Source organism: Andrena cerasifolii, chromosome 8 (genome assembly GCF_050908995.1).
Source record: "Andrena cerasifolii isolate SP2316 chromosome 8, iyAndCera1_principal, whole genome shotgun sequence".
Lineage (NCBI taxonomy): Eukaryota > Metazoa > Arthropoda > Insecta > Hymenoptera > Andrenidae > Andrena > Andrena cerasifolii.
In genome coordinates, this window is record NC_135125.1 from 8,267,803 (window position 1) to 8,283,729 (window position 15,927).

Here is a 15,927-nt window from a genome sequence, read left to right on the forward strand (position 1 = left end):
CGTAAAATGAATATCATAAATTATATGTTCCTATTTTCGAGTCGTAATTTATAATTAAAAACCTGTATTTTCCGATAGTGACTCTTTCACGGAGTTCTCTTCCATATTTCAAGAGATTTTCATAAACTTTGGAATGTTAATCACGGGCGTTGCGGGCGATTTAGGCGTAAGTGGAATTCGCCCATAATAAAATATGATAAGTTTAACAGATGTAGCATAGCAGGTAATAACTTTAAACTGAAGATAAATTACTTCTTCATTAGTGGAATATTATTTTTAAATACAAAAACAATAAATTTGTTTATTACGTATTTAGTATTGTTTGGACATTTACAAAAAATAGCTTTAGGATAATATATAATAATAATGTAAATATAGGTGTGTTGAAAATGAAATTTAAAAAAAAAATTCTTTATTTAAAAAATCCAAATTGTAGGATTCTTCAAATTCTTTTGGTTTAAACCAAAACGTATTCTTATGAAAAATTATGGAAATAAAGTAATAAAAATATTATTACACATCAAATAATGAAAAGCAAGTAGAGCAATTTTTTTCACACCACCAGCTAGAAAATCATTTTAAAATAAACAATACTTTAAGCGTTATTATATCATATGCTACCTTTATTATGCAATTCTGCTTTCCACAACACAGTAATACTTATTTTTCTGATTACATATCCATGTATATATACTGTTAATATTCCGTTATTTTATTAACATATAATATGTTTCAAGTAATTTAATTCACCTACTCAGGACAGATACATATTCACACGTTACATGTTCTGATCTTTGTTTACATTACTATACTGTTCCTCTATTATGTATCCAACAAATACTATTTTACAATACACTTTACATTTTGTGAAAATACCCTGTTCACCAAACAATTATTATCTCAGATATTTAATGGCCCCATTATTTGCACATATATATTTCTTGAATAAAGGTCGAGAAGATTTTGTAAGTCAGTCTTTTTCTAATAAATACGCATGCAGGCATAAGTAATATATTGAAGTTATCCGACTGTGCAATGAAAACTATAGCTTAACATACTTTTTCGTGAAATGGTACTAAATGTAATAACATCAATTTTTTTGTAATAGCATTATCTGTACATGGTGCAGGGCTATTTCTATTCAGTAGATGGAATTTGATATTCAACTGTGTACACTACTGTCGCTTGATATGTTGCTTTTGCTCTTAAATAAAATATTTTTGCTTGTCTGCAGACTCACAACCGATGCCACGTGCATCTTCGTTACTTACAAACAAAATAGGCAAATTCGATTTGTCGGGGAAAATATGGGTCGAAAGTTTGCTGTTTTGCAATTTAAGCAGCAATTACAGAATTCTTGAGAAAGCAGTAGCCACTAGCTTTGTGTTTCCGATTTACGAACTAAACGAACAAAAAGAAAATCGTTCAAGAAAATTTAAGAGACGACCAATTCACCCGGATACAAGACAAAACTTCTCATACATTTTCAAACAATTATGAAACAGAAACGTCGCTGGCTTGCTCAATGTGGCTAGATTAGAAATATCGTCGTTTTAATAAGTGGACCTTGGCTACCCTATGTATTTTGATGGGACGTACTAGTTTCCTGAAAGAAAACATAAATAATAATCAGTACATTATTTCATTCACTTCCGGCAACGGCTAATTCTATTATTTTAAGGTATGAAAGCATGTAACTCGAAGAACCGTTAAAGCTCGTGTCGATTTTACCTGACTACAAGGAGGCCGCTAAATCTGTGCTCTACCGTGAGGTTGAAAAATTCAAGCAGCGATAATGTTTTCATTAACATAATATATATTGCATTTAGCTTAACTTACATGATACATAATTTTATTAGCTACAGCGATTTATAATAAATATGAAATATGAATGACACTCGCTACCTACAATTTCAAAATCTTTCTTATATAAAATTATAGGAACTTAAGCTTTTCTCTGTTGTAGATTATCAAACCTTGTTTTCCCATATTGCTATTGCTATAATACATACGCATAAATATCGTCTTGTATTCGGGAGAATAGAATATGCGGACTCTTAATTTTCGCACTCAGTAACTCAAGGAATAACGGGTGATCTTTGTACGAAAGTTCTACTACAGCGAAACAGCTGCAGGTATAAAACTGAAATACGCATGGTCCCTTCATTAAATCTTGGATTTTGCACCATATAAAGAAAAGTATGCTATATCAGTTCGCAGTGCTCATTGAATTACATATTCGTTTCCGTAAACTGAAGTACGTGCGTAAAAAGCATTAATGTAAGAAAAAATGTACCACATTTTGGAATGATGTACAGAAATTAATACGAAGCTTATATGCTTATAGAAATTATTACGTTATTCATGATAGAGGACCTATGTTTGTAATTTCAAGCAACATTGAGAAACCAATTGCAGCTTGAATTCATTTTCAAGTGTCTGACCTATATTCTATATACTCTGTTGTAATTTTACCGGTAGCGTTTACTCCACACCATCCTTTAAGCAGTTTAATAGAACTTCCAAGTTGAAAAATGCGAACACACTTTTTACTTTATCAATTTATTCACACAGAATTCTGTTTTGTAAAAAAAAAAGAACAACATATAAACGTGTAGAATTTATGACGATAGTAATAAAAATATCGATGATTACGATAGTAATGATAGTTACAATAATCGTAATATGTAATATAACAGTAATAACCATAAAAATAATACTTACAACAGGTAACAATGCAGTCCTACGTTGCGCAAACTTTTCTGTATAATTTATTCTCCTAAATAACTGCTTAAAAGTTGTTATAGAGTATAAAATAGTAAATAATCCCGTCAGTCACAGAATGGCAACTTCGACTTATCCTTGCTTTTGCCTCTGACACGAACATTTGGCACATAAATAGTACTCGCGTCTCTGTTCTCTTAAAGGTACTCATTTCCACGCTTGATATGAAAATAAGAAATCAGGGAACGCATTGCAGCCCCCTATTATTGTATACCTTATTGTATAAATATGAATAGATCCAAGGCGAATTTGTCATTCCGTTCTCAAGTCGGAATCATCCCGTAATAGTCGTAAATGATCCCAGATATGTGAAATAATTAGGATATATAGGTATATACCAAGAACATATAAGAGTGTGATGTGAAACTTAGCGATAGCCCGTCGTACAATCAATCCGAATAACATTGTTCATTCAGCTTTGCGCAAGAGGGAAGAAAAAGAGACGCGTTAGATGTTATCATCTCACAGTGTCGTATATACAATACCTGTCCGAATGGATATCGTATATATGAAACTCTGCTTCCGTCTCCTTTCTCACACATCTTATTTTGTATTGGCTCGCGTCTTAAGGGCGAGGACTCGAACGACGTTAAGGGTCGTCGGAGGGGGAAAGGTGGGGGGGACAAAGTAGGGTCAGTTGGTGGTTTGTTTGTTGGAGCGAAGGCGAGCCAAGCCTGAACGCTCACCGTCTTCTTCGTCTGATGTACAGGGTGGTGCGCCGCTGACTGCACCGCGGGAGGACGTTGCTTGCATTAATTCTTGGTCGGGACCGTTTCGGTGTTCATATAATAAAATATTTAATGTCTCTTCGTAAATTCTCGCGTCCGGAAACTCAACCTACGCGTTACGAATTAAAGCTTTACTCCTCTTCCCTTACGTTTAACTCGGATATTACTGTAGATCAGGATTGACTAGCTGGTGGCTCGCGAGCCACCGGGGGCACCTCCGCCTTGCTGCCACGCTGAACGGCCTCCTCCATACCTCCCAGACTCTGGCGATCGCAGTCAAAAAGAGAAGGAAAGAAGGAGGAATCGACTGCGATCGTCAGAGTCTGGTCGGTATGGAGGGAAGCCGTTCAGCGCGGCAGCAAGGCGGAGCTGCCCCCGGTGGCTCGCGAGCCACCAGTTAGTCAACCCTGCTGTAGATCATGGCTGCACAGGGTGCTGTTTTCAGCGCCTAGCGGCGAGCAACCGGCCGCCCGTTGAGCTGTCCCGTTGCTAAACGACAAAAAGCCGCTGCGAAACACACTACTGTAGTTCTCCTCACTGATTCTACCCTTAGCAACGGGACAGCTCGACGGGCGGCTGGTTGCTCGCCGCTAGGCGCTGAAAACAGTACCCTGTGCAGCCCTGCTGTAGATTATGTTTGTAGCTAGAAATTTAGAAGTTATAATATAGTCTGACGTTACCTTTGTATGTTTCTTGTCGGTCGTATATACAATAGAGTGGCAACAGACCTCCGCGATCTTGCGCCCATGACCGTAAAACGTCCAACAACAGATTTCACTGGAGCCGATCACATCTTTAATAAATAGTACTCTACCACTGAATCTAAGAGACAGTTTGTCGAACAATTCTATGTTTTTTAACAGATTGTCATCTGACGTACTGTAAAGACAATGCTTTTTACATTTATTTATTCCGCGTTTTGCTGCGCATCGCAATTTCTATGAAACAGGTAGTATCACCTTGTATATGAATATTTGTTATTGTGCCTATTAACGAGCAGCTTCACTACCGGTTTAGTAGTGCTGCTGATTAAATATTGTTCTTCTCTTTGGGAGGTGATAAGCGGAACCCTACAAATCGGCTCTGCCTCCCTCTCCTTTCGAAGAAGCGCTTGCTCGCAGGACTCGGCCAGTTCGCTGATACAGTAAAACTTCGCCTCCGCCATTAGCTCCGCCATCTCTTTCGTACTTTCCGGTAATGGGACCGAGCCGTCCCTTAAGAAATTCAAGATCGTTCCAAAGTGTTTACCGCACCTGTCTATTAATATCCACCCTGCGAATCAAGTTTGTAAGATGTAACCAGGAAACAACAGATACCTGCGTGTTTGATCTCAAGCTATATAAATAAGGAATTTTAAACGAGACTCTAAGTCCTCCTGCCTCTTTCATAAACGAATACACGTACTCCGATACGAGCTTCCCAAGAAACTACGGAACCTTTTATCGGTGGAAGATATTGCAAAGCGTAAAGTATAGCGAGCAACGTTTAGGTAGGCTCTCATTACGCCTGGCCTCGCCTCGGAGCAGCTTCTTTTCGCACTCGCATCTGGGCTGGGGCCTGGTCTCGGTGCAACTTCTTTTCGCACTCGCATCTAGGCTGGCCTCGCCTTGGCGCAACTTCTTTTCGCACTCGCATCTAAGCTAGCGTCGCCTCGGGTTTTCCATACCTGAAGTTCTCTGAGCTTGTCTCGGTTCATGGGTTTGGTCAGTTGCTTAGCGAACCTTTTCCTGTGCGGTGGCATTGCATCCACTCGCGCTACGCCTCGCCTCTCTTCCTCAAAATAATCTCGAGGAAGAATCTGCGGCTCGGAGTCGCGCTGAGGCCAGGCGAGGCGCAGTGTTAGTCAAATTGTCAAAATACATGAGAAAAGCGTAGGAAGAATAAAATGAGCTGAGGCGAGGCGTAGTGAGAGCCTACCTTTACGGTAACAGTTAAGAATTATGAAACACCTCACCTTCGGAGTCTGTAAGAATTTCCATGCGACCACTAAACATAGCACGCAGCATAGTGTCATGTTTTTGCAGTGTGCCTAAAGTTGTATAGTGTAAGGAACCGCCGATATTGAGCTTGACGTACTCCGAAGGATTAATTCCCGCTTTGTGATCTCCGGACATAACGGACTACGGCGATAGATCGAAAGGTCGGACACCGATGGCAATGAATGTCGAGGGGGGAAGAAGTATATTGGCTTTATTAAATGTCAAATCGGAAATATAACAGAGAAACGAACGGAGCGTTGCGAGTCACGGGGGCGACAGCGCGAGTGATAAACGATGACCAACACAGAGGCGATTTACGTGGCGTTTATCGGCCTCATCTTAAACGCTGGAAACTTCGCTGAACGGCACGATTCACTGATCTTTTTATGTTCCGCGAATTGACGAGAAAACTACACCCTACCGTACCCCCATTTTGGCGAGTGACTAGCACGAAGAAACGAATATGAACGAATACTAAATAGCTGGAGATAGGCGCAGGCGCGGCTGCCTACAGTCGATCGTTTGTTTATTTAAGAAAATGGCCGATTCTTTGGCAAAGTATGGAATTTACATTGACGATTTGAGCAAGATCCGCGTATTAGAACCGGAAGTGGCGAATCAGACGAACAAGCTTAACGAAGAATGTCAGAGTTTCGTGTCGAGTGAGTTTTATGGCGACCGTTCCGATCACACGATTATTTGTGTACAACCAATTGCTGCTTCGGTACCCGCGGCTTCGTTAGGAAATTGGCTTCGCGAGGCTCGTCGGTAGACTCACCTCGCTGTCTCTCACCGTTTCGTGGATTTATTATTTGTTCAGGCTGCCTTTGTACAAAACAAACTCACGCACATGCTTGCTGACAGTAATTACTGCCATCTACATAGGTCGCCGCCTTTGGACCGAATCTTCACCAATATTTCAAAATGAATGTGTTCGATACTTCTTGAAATATCCACTTGGTGTACATAATTCTGTATCTCGTTGTTGTTGGCATAGGCAGTCTGATTTATTTAACCGTTTTCTATTTAAGAACACTTTCTATTTAATGTGCATCGTTTTATTCGATGAAATATTTATGTTTTCTGTTTCCCAGAAATTACCGAGTTTCAAGCGAACGCCGATGAATTTATACAAATAATAGATCGATTGGCGAACGAAGTGGAGAAAGAGAAAATGAAAACAATTGGGACCCGAAATTTACTTCGCTCGGTAGCGAAGGAAAGGGATGCCCAAAAACAGCAGATTCAGGTCCTTCACAAATTTAAATATTCAAGTTGAATATAGACAAATACAATTTTTACGCGTTTTTTTATATCCCCCTTGTATTACTGCGTTTTAAATGTCTCAAAAGCTGGTTGAGTAATCGTAACGCGAGCGTCTACTTTGCGACATGCGCTATGTTCCCACGGATCTGATATTTAACACGTAGATGTTCATAAATATTAAATAAATAATTTATGAACTCCGAATTATAGTACAAGATGTATAAGATTCAATTAGCTTAACTTACGAAGATATTAGCCACTAAAGTAAATTATATTTTAAAAGATATTAATGTACATCAATTGCAGGCTCAAATTGTCGAGAAATCTATGGAACTTGAGAGACTTCGTATACAATATGATTCCTTGAAAAAGATTGAAATGGAGCAGCTGGAAACTATTGAGCAATTAACAGTGAATTAGAAATTATATTAGTTTAGAGAATAGAACTCATTTCGTAATTTTAAAGCTACCTCTGTTACGTATGTGTCTTACATAGCAGCTGTTTATATATTCTCATATATGCAGAAATTGACAAAAATGAGGAGGATAAGTAGAAATACCAGCGATAATTAGAGCGACATATATTATGAAACAAGATATTTATACATAAATTTATGACGAAATTTGCAGTTAAGACGGTATCGGGGTTCAAACCCTTCTTAATAAGACGGCGTCGAATGTACATACATATTGTGAAGGTTCTCAACCCCTGAATTAGAAAGGCACATCAGTTAATTCTGAGTGATACTAGGTACTGTTTCTAGTATTCATATGCTACTGATCACCTCGACAGTGGTGTTATCCTTTTTCCATTTCGCAAAATTTACGGTTACTTTCTGTATGTAATTATAAACAGTTTCTCGTACAATTTACTGTCTACTAACAGCCGCAATTACATGTGAGCATTGGTAGGAGATGAACAACAATAAAAAATCTGAAGATACCGCACATGATCTGTGCGAATCGTTTATGTAACAGCTACACTATTTTACCAAACAAAAACTTTATATTTTGCAAATACACAATCGTTGCGGTTACCGCAATATTCATGTTGCGACGAGATAAGTGATACAATGAAACCATGCTGGTGAGATAAAAAAGAATTTGTGAAGCAGTATTCCTATATTTTACTTATTAAAAATTTTCCTTACTTATGTATCGTAAACACGTAAAAAAAAGAAAGGAGAAAGAAGTGAACTAGTCACGCAGACGAGAAGCTATGCGAGCGCGTAGTGCTTTTCTCGACGATTTCGACTGAAAATAAAGTACATATTTCTTAAAAACAGATAAATAATTTAAATATCCTTTCCCATCCTCCCTTTTTACACATTTCTTATGTTAATTTAGTCTACTTTTCAATACACATCCTATCAATTTCCAATTTCAAAATCGTTTTGCCCTCTGTTTAAATAGCCCTTAATTTAATCGATTACTTTATTACTCTTGCTTTTTAAACGGTTATTAGCTTTACGTTAGAAATTTACAAACGATTTACGGTGCCGCGTGAAACTCGGAGAAGAAAGTCCAGGGCCTTTTGAAGTAGACAGTACCCCTTAGTACAGCGCATACCCTTTTAACAGTATTTTTTAGTACAAGATCACAAATTGTCAACGTGTAATACGCAATTGTCTTCGTTACACGATACAGTTTTACACATTTTAAGACTACTCGCACACCCATCCATTCAACCACTATACCCAGGGATTCAAAAATAAACTTTATTTCGTAAAAATAAGAAATGGTATCGTGTTGAATTACAAATATAAATCCTATAGTCTAAATTTATAAATATGTACAATTACATATCTACTATGGATGTCATCTAAAAACTCAAAGAGTATATTTCGTAAATGTTCATGGAGCAAATGGGATGACGTGGAAATCAAATTTCTTTTAACGAACCATTCAGAGCTGCAGATGCCCGAATGTTGAGAACGATTTTATAGATCCTGGAGTTCAAGAACGAAAGGTGCATTTTTTTATCTAATCGTCACCGTATTATCTTACGCTACTCGTGAAATCTTACAAGGCTTCGACTTAGTAAATGACTTTAGATCGGTATTATTTATACTTGCCGTCTACCTTATTATTATCGTAGAAAGTACTTATAAAGAGAAACATCTATTATCTCGTTAATGATACAGAATTATGTCTTGCGTGTCTTACATATTTTGTACAACGATGTTATAAAAATGTTAGACCGTACAATACTTTACCCGCTAATAATAGATGCGCTGAAGTTGCTCCGAAATCAATTCACTTTTAAGTAAAGAACAAACAGAGACGTTACTTATTCGTATTAAAGTAGACCTGCGGTACCGAAGCGTAAGCAATAAATTATCATCCTCATGTGCTCCAACTCATCAGTCTGCCACCAATAGTCAGTACTAAGATACTTTACATGTTATTTGAAGTAACTCTTGTATCGATCGCCATTGAGTTTCCGTTAAAAATTCACAGTTCTATAGAATTACATAATTTTACATAAATTCACATTCACTCATCTGTTTCCAGAGATCAGTTCGTAACGTTTAACACGAGCCTCACATGGTCGCCTCTGTTTTCGGGCGTTTGCAAGGTGTTATCGTGTTTTCCTGCGCGACGCAGTCATTATTCTCTTCCGTGGGTATAGACGGTGACAATGACCTTTTGGCAGTACATACTTCAGCGGTAGTACTGTTTGTCACGGCATCAGCTGTCGGCGTAAATCGGACTATTACAGCCGTCATATTGTCGCAGCCTGTGCCGTCTCCACAGGTGTCGGGTGCGAGACAATAGTCGAACAACTGTAACGGATGTAATACTTGTATTAGCAACTGATGGTTGCGCTGCAAATTAAGACAAGGCTGGGATGTAGTCAACTAGCACGTACCTCTTCGCAGATCTTTGAAAGAGTATCAGAACTGTTCGTCAAACGGATACGAATAAAATGTACCACGTCTTGGCTCGACATGAAATTCCAAATGCCATCGCAGGCAAGCACCATAAACTCATCTTTCTCCGGCACGATCGTGATATGCCTCACATCCGGAAGTGCAGAGATCATTTGCTCCTGCGGCGGTAAACCCACGCTTTGTTTGTATGCATGATCCCCGAGTGCCCTTGATAAATTAAGGCCACCATTTACTCTACCATCGGCTGTTACTTTTCCACCAGCTTTTACTATACGCTCCATTTCTGGTTCGTCTTCAGGCTTGTGATCTAAACTCAGTTCAACCGCTTGGCCATCTCTACATAAAACACAACGGGAATCGCCAGCATTCGCTACATACAATTCGTTGCCTTTTAGTACCGCGACCACTGCTGTGCATCCGCTATCATAACCTGGCTGTGTAAATTAATTATTCATATTATTTCATTTTACATCTCCTTTACCATAGAATTACTATTTCAATGCGGTGTTATTAGTGTAAATAACGATTCGTTATTAGGAAATTTCAATTTTAATATACACATAGTAGGGTAAACGGTACAGTTATTGACCAGGGTACAGTAGTTGTGACCACTTCAAATTTCTGCCGCCATAGTCTAATGAACATGCGCGCTTCAGTGATGCACTTTGATCAGAAAAGACAGTTCTACCTTTTGTTTCAACCGAAAATCGATGATTTCAGTACAAGTATTCCGCCGTGCGATCGTCGGAAAGGAAAACGTGTAATTTCAACTCTCAAAGAAGGTAAGGGCTTAGCGGGCATCTTTAGAGCGGCGACTTGTTTAATGACTGTATAATCATTGTTCAATTTTGTTTGCCATGAATGCCATTGATCACAATAGATGACAAGGGCCCAATGTTAACATTCGCCATACGTCCAGTCGTGTAGAACGTGATTATGCTGTGTTTTGGAGGGTGTTCAATAACTGGTTCGACGAATGCACAGTAATACAGTTATTGACCACTCGTAATTTTCTTGCTGAAAGACCGCGATGAAAATTGATTTAGATCTTTGGAGGCACGGGGCAATGTGCCCTGCTTTTATATGGTTTCGGGTATGCACCTCCGCCGATGACTTCTGATTTTTCATTGGTCTGGGGGTCGGTACGATAATTCGGAGGTCAAAGGCGCTTGACGAAAAAAAAAGAAAAGCAAAAGAAGAAGAAGAAAAGAAAGAGCAGGTGAGAGAGAAATCTAAGAATAAAAAAAAAGCGAATGAGAAGCCAATGAGACCGCGGCAAAGTGCACGGCATACGTCGTGAAGGGTGCACATGAAACTCACTCTGCCCCAAGACAATATGTCTTTGGTTTTTATATGGTGACAGATGCATTTAATAAAAATGATTTTACAGTAAAAAATATGCCATTTTCTTTTATATTCAGTAAGTGGTACCTAGACCGGTCAATAACTATACTTTTGAGTTATGTTTCTTTATAATAGCATAACATCGAAACTACGGATTTCTTCAAAGTTTCTTTGGTGTTATAATCATCATCGATGCTTTTCTTTCCGCCTGGTATAACAAAATTTCATTTATAAAATTCAAGTTACTTATTCCATAGCGTTTACCTAAACTGAAGCTCTTAGGTGGTCAACTACTGTATCGTTTACCCTATGTTGTAAAAAAGACAAAATTATCATACCTCTTCTGTGTCCATCATGAGACTCTCACTATCATCGTCGTCATCGTCGTCGTCGTCGTCGTCATCGTCGATATTACCGTCTCCATCTTCGTCTTCATCTTCTTCGTCTTCGTCCTCGTCACTTTCATCTTCGCCAATATTCTCAGTGTCTTCTTCATCGCTGGAACTATGTAGGGTAGAAACACGATACAAAATTTTATGTTGGCGACAGAGGAGTATTTCACTTTATTCAGTAAGCAGTTTTTTTTACCTCTCTCGGAGCCCATCAAACGTTTCGTCGTTCTCATCATCGTCGTCATCTTCCTCTGAATCTTCGTTGTCTTTCTTTAGAAGAGTGTGATACAAAGTGATAGGTTGAATCCTTCTTCTACCAGTGCTGCTTATTCTTTCTTGCTGCCCTGCGTCCCCATTCTCCACAGGTATACATGAACTACTCGACACGTTATCACCTCCACTCTTACTACTATCCGCATCTCCGATTCGCTTCGATTCTGCACCGTTTACTTCCACCTCGTTCACGTTTGATTCCACACTTGTAATTTTACTGGGGCTTGAAACCTTTTTGTTCACGTCCTCGGAACTGTCAGGCATATCTTCACTTTTCGTTGGTTCTACAAAAACGTCTGCTGTTGATCCTACCGGTGGAGACGCGTGTACGTTCCCGTTACTAGTCGTCGAATCGAGGACCTGTTCAGCTTCGTTGTTCCCAACGCACTCCGATTCCTTTCCGTCCATCGTGCTGGACAAAGTCGATCCACATGGCTGGCTGGAGCTGCTCACGTCACTCTCGTTTGTATTCCACAAAGACGAAGACGACGAGCATCCTGCGCCGGACGACGTGGAGCTCGCTTTTTCTTTACCCCTACGACCACGTAAGAATGGACTCGCGGAGCACACTCGCTTATTGCATTTCTCATTCTTCAGATTTTTAATTTGAGGGTTTAATTCTGATTGATACTTTGCCATTACTTCCTCCAGTGGCATCGCTGCCTCCATACACAGGTTATTGACATTTTCTTCTTCATCTGCGTGGTATATAATTATGATGACAACTTTATCGAATGTATCTCGGTACAAAGAAACGAGTGGAATATACTAATAAGTAGGGTAAAGGTACCAGTAGTTGACAACTTTGCAGAAAAACCTGAAAAACGAAGTTTCTAGAAGTGGCGAACTGTGGATATTAGGAGCCACGGCGCGCTGTTGAACAGAGATAGTTGCGCTTCTAAAAACCTTATTTTTCACGTTTTTCTGAAAAGGTGTTAACTACTAATATTGCAGAGAAGGAGGCGCCCAGACGCTAAACGGGGCAAGGGGGCTACTTTGCTCGCATTGGCTCCCACCGCCTGTGTCCCGTTCGCTCACTTTGTATTGCTCGACGTAGTCGCATCGGCCAATGCGAGCAAAATAGCACCCTTGCCCGCTCAGCGTCCAGGCGCCTTCTTCTCTGCAAAGGGCAGTACATGGTCAACTACTGGTACCTTTACCCTAATGGTAGAATATTTATAAACGCAATTAGAAAGGGAGGTATTCCGAGTAGAAAAGGAAACACACCAGATTCATTTGTGTCGTCTTTCTTTTTATCCGACGTGGATGTTCCTGCAAGCTCTTTGAGAATACTAATCACCTCAGGCTTCTCAAGCGTGGCATCGAAGCCTAGAAATGCGTCGATCAGAGCTTGCCTAATGTCTCCTCTTTTGTAAGCCTCAGTTTCTTTAATAAAATCTGGGAGATTACGTGCGCAATATGTTGCCACTTCGTGTCCGCCGTGACCGTCATACACAGCGAACAAGGAAACATTTTCGTCGAACTCTATGCAACAATTGTGTGCATCCTACAAACAAATAATTAGAATTATGGATGCGACAAGTTTGCAGTGGTTCTTTCGTTAGAAAATTCATCTAAAAAGTTTATTGGCTACGTGCATGCGTGTTAAGGTGCGTCTCCACCACTGTTTGCGAACTGTTCACGAACAGTATGTGAATTTAATTTCCTAGGAATCGTCTGTTCTCGAACTGTTCGTTAGTGAGGACGCACCTTCACACGAGCAATGGTTATAAAGAGTTTGCGGACAACTAGCGTGCATTGTTTGCGAACTGTTCGCTAGTGAGGACGCACCTTTATAATATCTGTGATTGTATTGCAATTAATATATTGCGTAAAGCTTATTTATTTAATTAATAGAAAACCTGCTGAAAAATAATCCCTGCCGTTACAATTATATTCCTTACAAAATTAAAGATGCGTGATCTACTGCTTTACAAATTTTAACATTTTCCTGTTATAAGCTTTTCAATGCTTTTGTACGATTTCATAAGTAAACATCAAAACGAGTTAAAACAAGCGATGAATGCGCCTTTCTGTTAATTCACCACCGACGTTATTTATCAAGTTACTTTGTTTACTAATTTTTAATAAAGGACAGTGAAACGCTTGTTTGTTTGTGTTTCAAGAAATCAATACTTATAATTTCTGGAATGATAAACAACAATATATCCAAGTGGTATACATATATCTACTCAATGTTATTTTTAATCCCCGTTTTCTGGAAATCGAAGTGAGGAATAACAAAAATTCGTTGCGTTCTCTAGACTTATTTTTGCGTGAGTAATTGTTTCTTCCATGATTATGATACAAATGTATCCCGCTTTCTTGGATTTTGAAAGATTCTTATTCTTTGTATAACTAATACCCATCGCGATCAATGTTACAAGCATAGTATAAGTTTCCACCTGCGTTGTACGAATAAAAGCTGATTTAGACACGTCGAGCAATTTAGTCGAGCAGTGAGTAATTTAATAATTTACCATTGTTTTACTAAACTACTTGACTAATTTTTAGTGTTCATACACGAAAAATTACTAAATTACTTGTTACTCGACTAAATTACTCGACGTGTTTGTTCCAGCCTTTAGGTTACCTTCCACTCTAAATAATACCCCTCATATACACACACATTGAATTCCTATAAACAAATACATGTTCAATGAAAAAAATAGTTGAAAAGATCGATGGTACCAGGCAGAATACATTGCACTGTTTACAGAATCGCATATTATAGATCTCCTAAAATGATATTCGGATATTCTCGCGGTTTATTATTTAATAAGCGACTGTTTATAAATACAGAGAAATTAGTCGCGGCAATTAATATAGCCAGCTTGGGTTGGATAATTCTGACAGCACCATTACTTTCCACTTAACAGTAAAGCAGAGAAGCAACGTCCTGCAGATTAGAATGTTTAAATAAAATATAATAAGCGGCGGTAAGATTTCCGTAAATCACAACGATCTTGATGGATCCTATTAACGTTCGTCTTAAACAGAACGTGGAATTGTAGCGATGGATATTGTTGATTTTGCAACAGTACCATCCGCGATTTTGTTCACACGCGAAACGTTGAGGCATTCCCGTTACATTCATCGCAGTATTCCCCGATCATCGGAACGAGTAGACTGAATTTCGCGCTTCGAGACATAGGTGGATTACGTTTGCGATGGATCAGGATGGATGTCGTAATAGCCTGGCGAAACGGTGAACCGGCAAACCGTTCTCTGACCGAAACGAAACTGGGTAACGGTGCACTGGCCGCTCGAGGGTTTTAGCTTACCTCTTGACTAATTCGCCAGCCTTGCATGGAACTCGCGCCGAACGCGACATTCCTCCCTGCCTCGTCGCTCGACACTTTCTTCGTAATCGGCTCTGACAAGTATGCGCCCATTTTCGTCGAAACCGGCGATCTTTCAGTCGATTTTCTGCCGTCCGCGTATTATCACAAATATCTCGATGAAATTACTATTCGCAAGCGCGGCGCACAGTCGTTAACTAGCCTCCATGACCGGTTTGGGTTTCTGTTTTCACTGCGCCGCTGGCTCCACCTAGGCCGCCACTTTTCTTACATGCGCATTGCGTTTTCGCGCCAAACTTTCGACAATTTTTCGTTGCTACGGAATGGCGGCCAGTGGCAGCTCGCGGAAGCCTCGAATTTTCAAAGTAAGTTCAGCTCGTTTTCGTTGAACTTCCGTAAAAAGAGAGGTGCATTCGTGTCCAAAGTATTTTGCATTACTTTCCTAGCAAGCGATTCCTATATTTTTCATTAAAAAAAGGGGGGAAAAGTTGTTAAAGTGAATAGCAAAAAGACTAGTTTTTCTTGTAATTCTAGCATGTTAACGATTGTAGGTTATTTGTTCTAAAAAGAAGAGACTCTAGAAAATGATTTCAGACAAATAATTAATGTTCGTGTGTCGAATGAAGGCGAAGCATTTGTTGCTATGTTGTAGGTCTTGTTTAACTTTATGAAGTTTTTATGGATAGGAATTGTACAAATTAATTTTCCTTTTAATTTTGTGCGTGTCCTGTAGAATATTGTATAGTTGCGTTAAAGCATATTACACGGTGTGTTTGTTAATCGTAGATAAGTGAAAGAAGAGCAAAAATGTTACGCAACCAGGATTACGTTATGTACATTACTCGTCCTGGGGACCTACAAACCGCCATGTATTTCGTGTGTGTGTTTGTGCGCGCGCGCGCGTGTGTGTGTGTGTGACACAGTTCCTCTGCGTGGCGGTTATGGCAAAGGAATCAGGTGAGCAG

At 39.4% G+C, this 15,927-nt stretch overlaps 3 protein-coding genes across 6 annotated transcripts; 1 reads left to right on the forward strand and 2 right to left on the reverse strand.

Annotated features, from left to right (window-relative positions):
• Positions 1-401: 401 nt before the first annotated feature.
• LOC143372493 (BTB/POZ domain-containing adapter for CUL3-mediated RhoA degradation protein 3) lies at positions 402-5,626 on the reverse strand. 3 transcript variants are annotated; one of them, XM_076818689.1, is made up of 5 exons: positions 5,467-5,626; positions 4,472-4,784; positions 4,193-4,391; positions 3,471-3,621; positions 402-1,606 (listed from the first exon to the last, which is right to left on the reverse strand). In XM_076818689.1, the coding sequence occupies exons 1-5, from the start codon at positions 5,624-5,626 to the stop codon at positions 1,599-1,601; spliced, it is 831 nt and encodes a 276-aa protein (XP_076674804.1). In that variant the 3' UTR covers positions 402-1,598. The 3 variants fall into 3 exon arrangements, with proteins under 3 accessions (XP_076674804.1, XP_076674805.1, XP_076674803.1); XM_076818690.1 differs by lacking the exon at positions 3,471-3,621; XM_076818688.1 differs by having other exon boundaries at positions 402-3,621.
• Positions 5,627-6,017: 391 nt separating this feature from the next.
• On the forward strand, positions 6,018-7,708 carry Ift20 (intraflagellar transport 20). Its single transcript, XM_076818705.1, has 3 exons — positions 6,018-6,153; positions 6,586-6,740; positions 7,064-7,708. The coding sequence occupies exons 1-3, from the start codon at positions 6,030-6,032 to the stop codon at positions 7,175-7,177; spliced, it is 393 nt and encodes a 130-aa protein (XP_076674820.1). The 5' UTR covers positions 6,018-6,029; the 3' UTR covers positions 7,178-7,708.
• Positions 7,709-8,453: 745 nt separating this feature from the next.
• LOC143372468 (putative protein phosphatase CG10417) lies at positions 8,454-15,201 on the reverse strand. 2 transcript variants are annotated; one of them, XM_076818642.1, is made up of 6 exons: positions 14,945-15,201; positions 12,888-13,167; positions 11,584-12,358; positions 11,334-11,493; positions 9,630-10,085; positions 8,454-9,543 (listed from the first exon to the last, which is right to left on the reverse strand). In XM_076818642.1, the coding sequence occupies exons 1-6, from the start codon at positions 15,053-15,055 to the stop codon at positions 9,301-9,303; spliced, it is 2,025 nt and encodes a 674-aa protein (XP_076674757.1). In that variant the 5' UTR covers positions 15,056-15,201; the 3' UTR covers positions 8,454-9,300. The 2 variants fall into 2 exon arrangements, with proteins under 2 accessions (XP_076674757.1, XP_076674756.1); XM_076818641.1 differs by having other exon boundaries at positions 11,334-11,499; positions 14,945-15,200.
• Between the last annotated feature and the right edge of the window lie 726 nt (positions 15,202-15,927).

What these genes read in the sequence shown, in the direction of transcription:
- LOC143372493 (XM_076818688.1), bottom strand. Translation starts at nt 5,626, where the DNA reads ATGTCCGGAGATCACAAAGCGGGAATTAATCCTTCGGAGTACGTCAAG. An exon ending in AATTCTTACAGACTCCGAAG is followed by an intron (nt 4,785 to 5,466) that starts GTGAGGTGTTTC and finishes CTTGATTCGCAG; the next exon opens with GGTGGATATTAATAGACAGG. An exon ending in AACAAATATTCATATACAAG is followed by an intron (nt 4,392 to 4,471) that starts GTGATACTACCT and finishes TTGTCTTTACAG; the next exon opens with TACGTCAGATGACAATCTGT.
- Ift20 (XM_076818705.1), top strand. Translation starts at nt 6,030, where the DNA reads ATGGCCGATTCTTTGGCAAAGTATGGAATTTACATTGACGATTTGAGC. An exon ending in ATGTCAGAGTTTCGTGTCGA is followed by an intron (nt 6,154 to 6,585) that starts GTGAGTTTTATG and finishes TCTGTTTCCCAG; the next exon opens with AAATTACCGAGTTTCAAGCG. An exon ending in CCCAAAAACAGCAGATTCAG is followed by an intron (nt 6,741 to 7,063) that starts GTCCTTCACAAA and finishes CATCAATTGCAG; the next exon opens with GCTCAAATTGTCGAGAAATC.
- LOC143372468 (XM_076818641.1), bottom strand. Translation starts at nt 15,055, where the DNA reads ATGGGCGCATACTTGTCAGAGCCGATTACGAAGAAAGTGTCGAGCGAC. An exon ending in TCATGATGGACACAGAAGAG is followed by an intron (nt 10,086 to 11,333) that starts GTATGATAATTT and finishes TAATTTACACAG; the next exon opens with CCAGGTTATGATAGCGGATG. An exon ending in TTTCAAAGATCTGCGAAGAG is followed by an intron (nt 9,544 to 9,629) that starts GTACGTGCTAGT and finishes CATCCGTTACAG; the next exon opens with TTGTTCGACTATTGTCTCGC.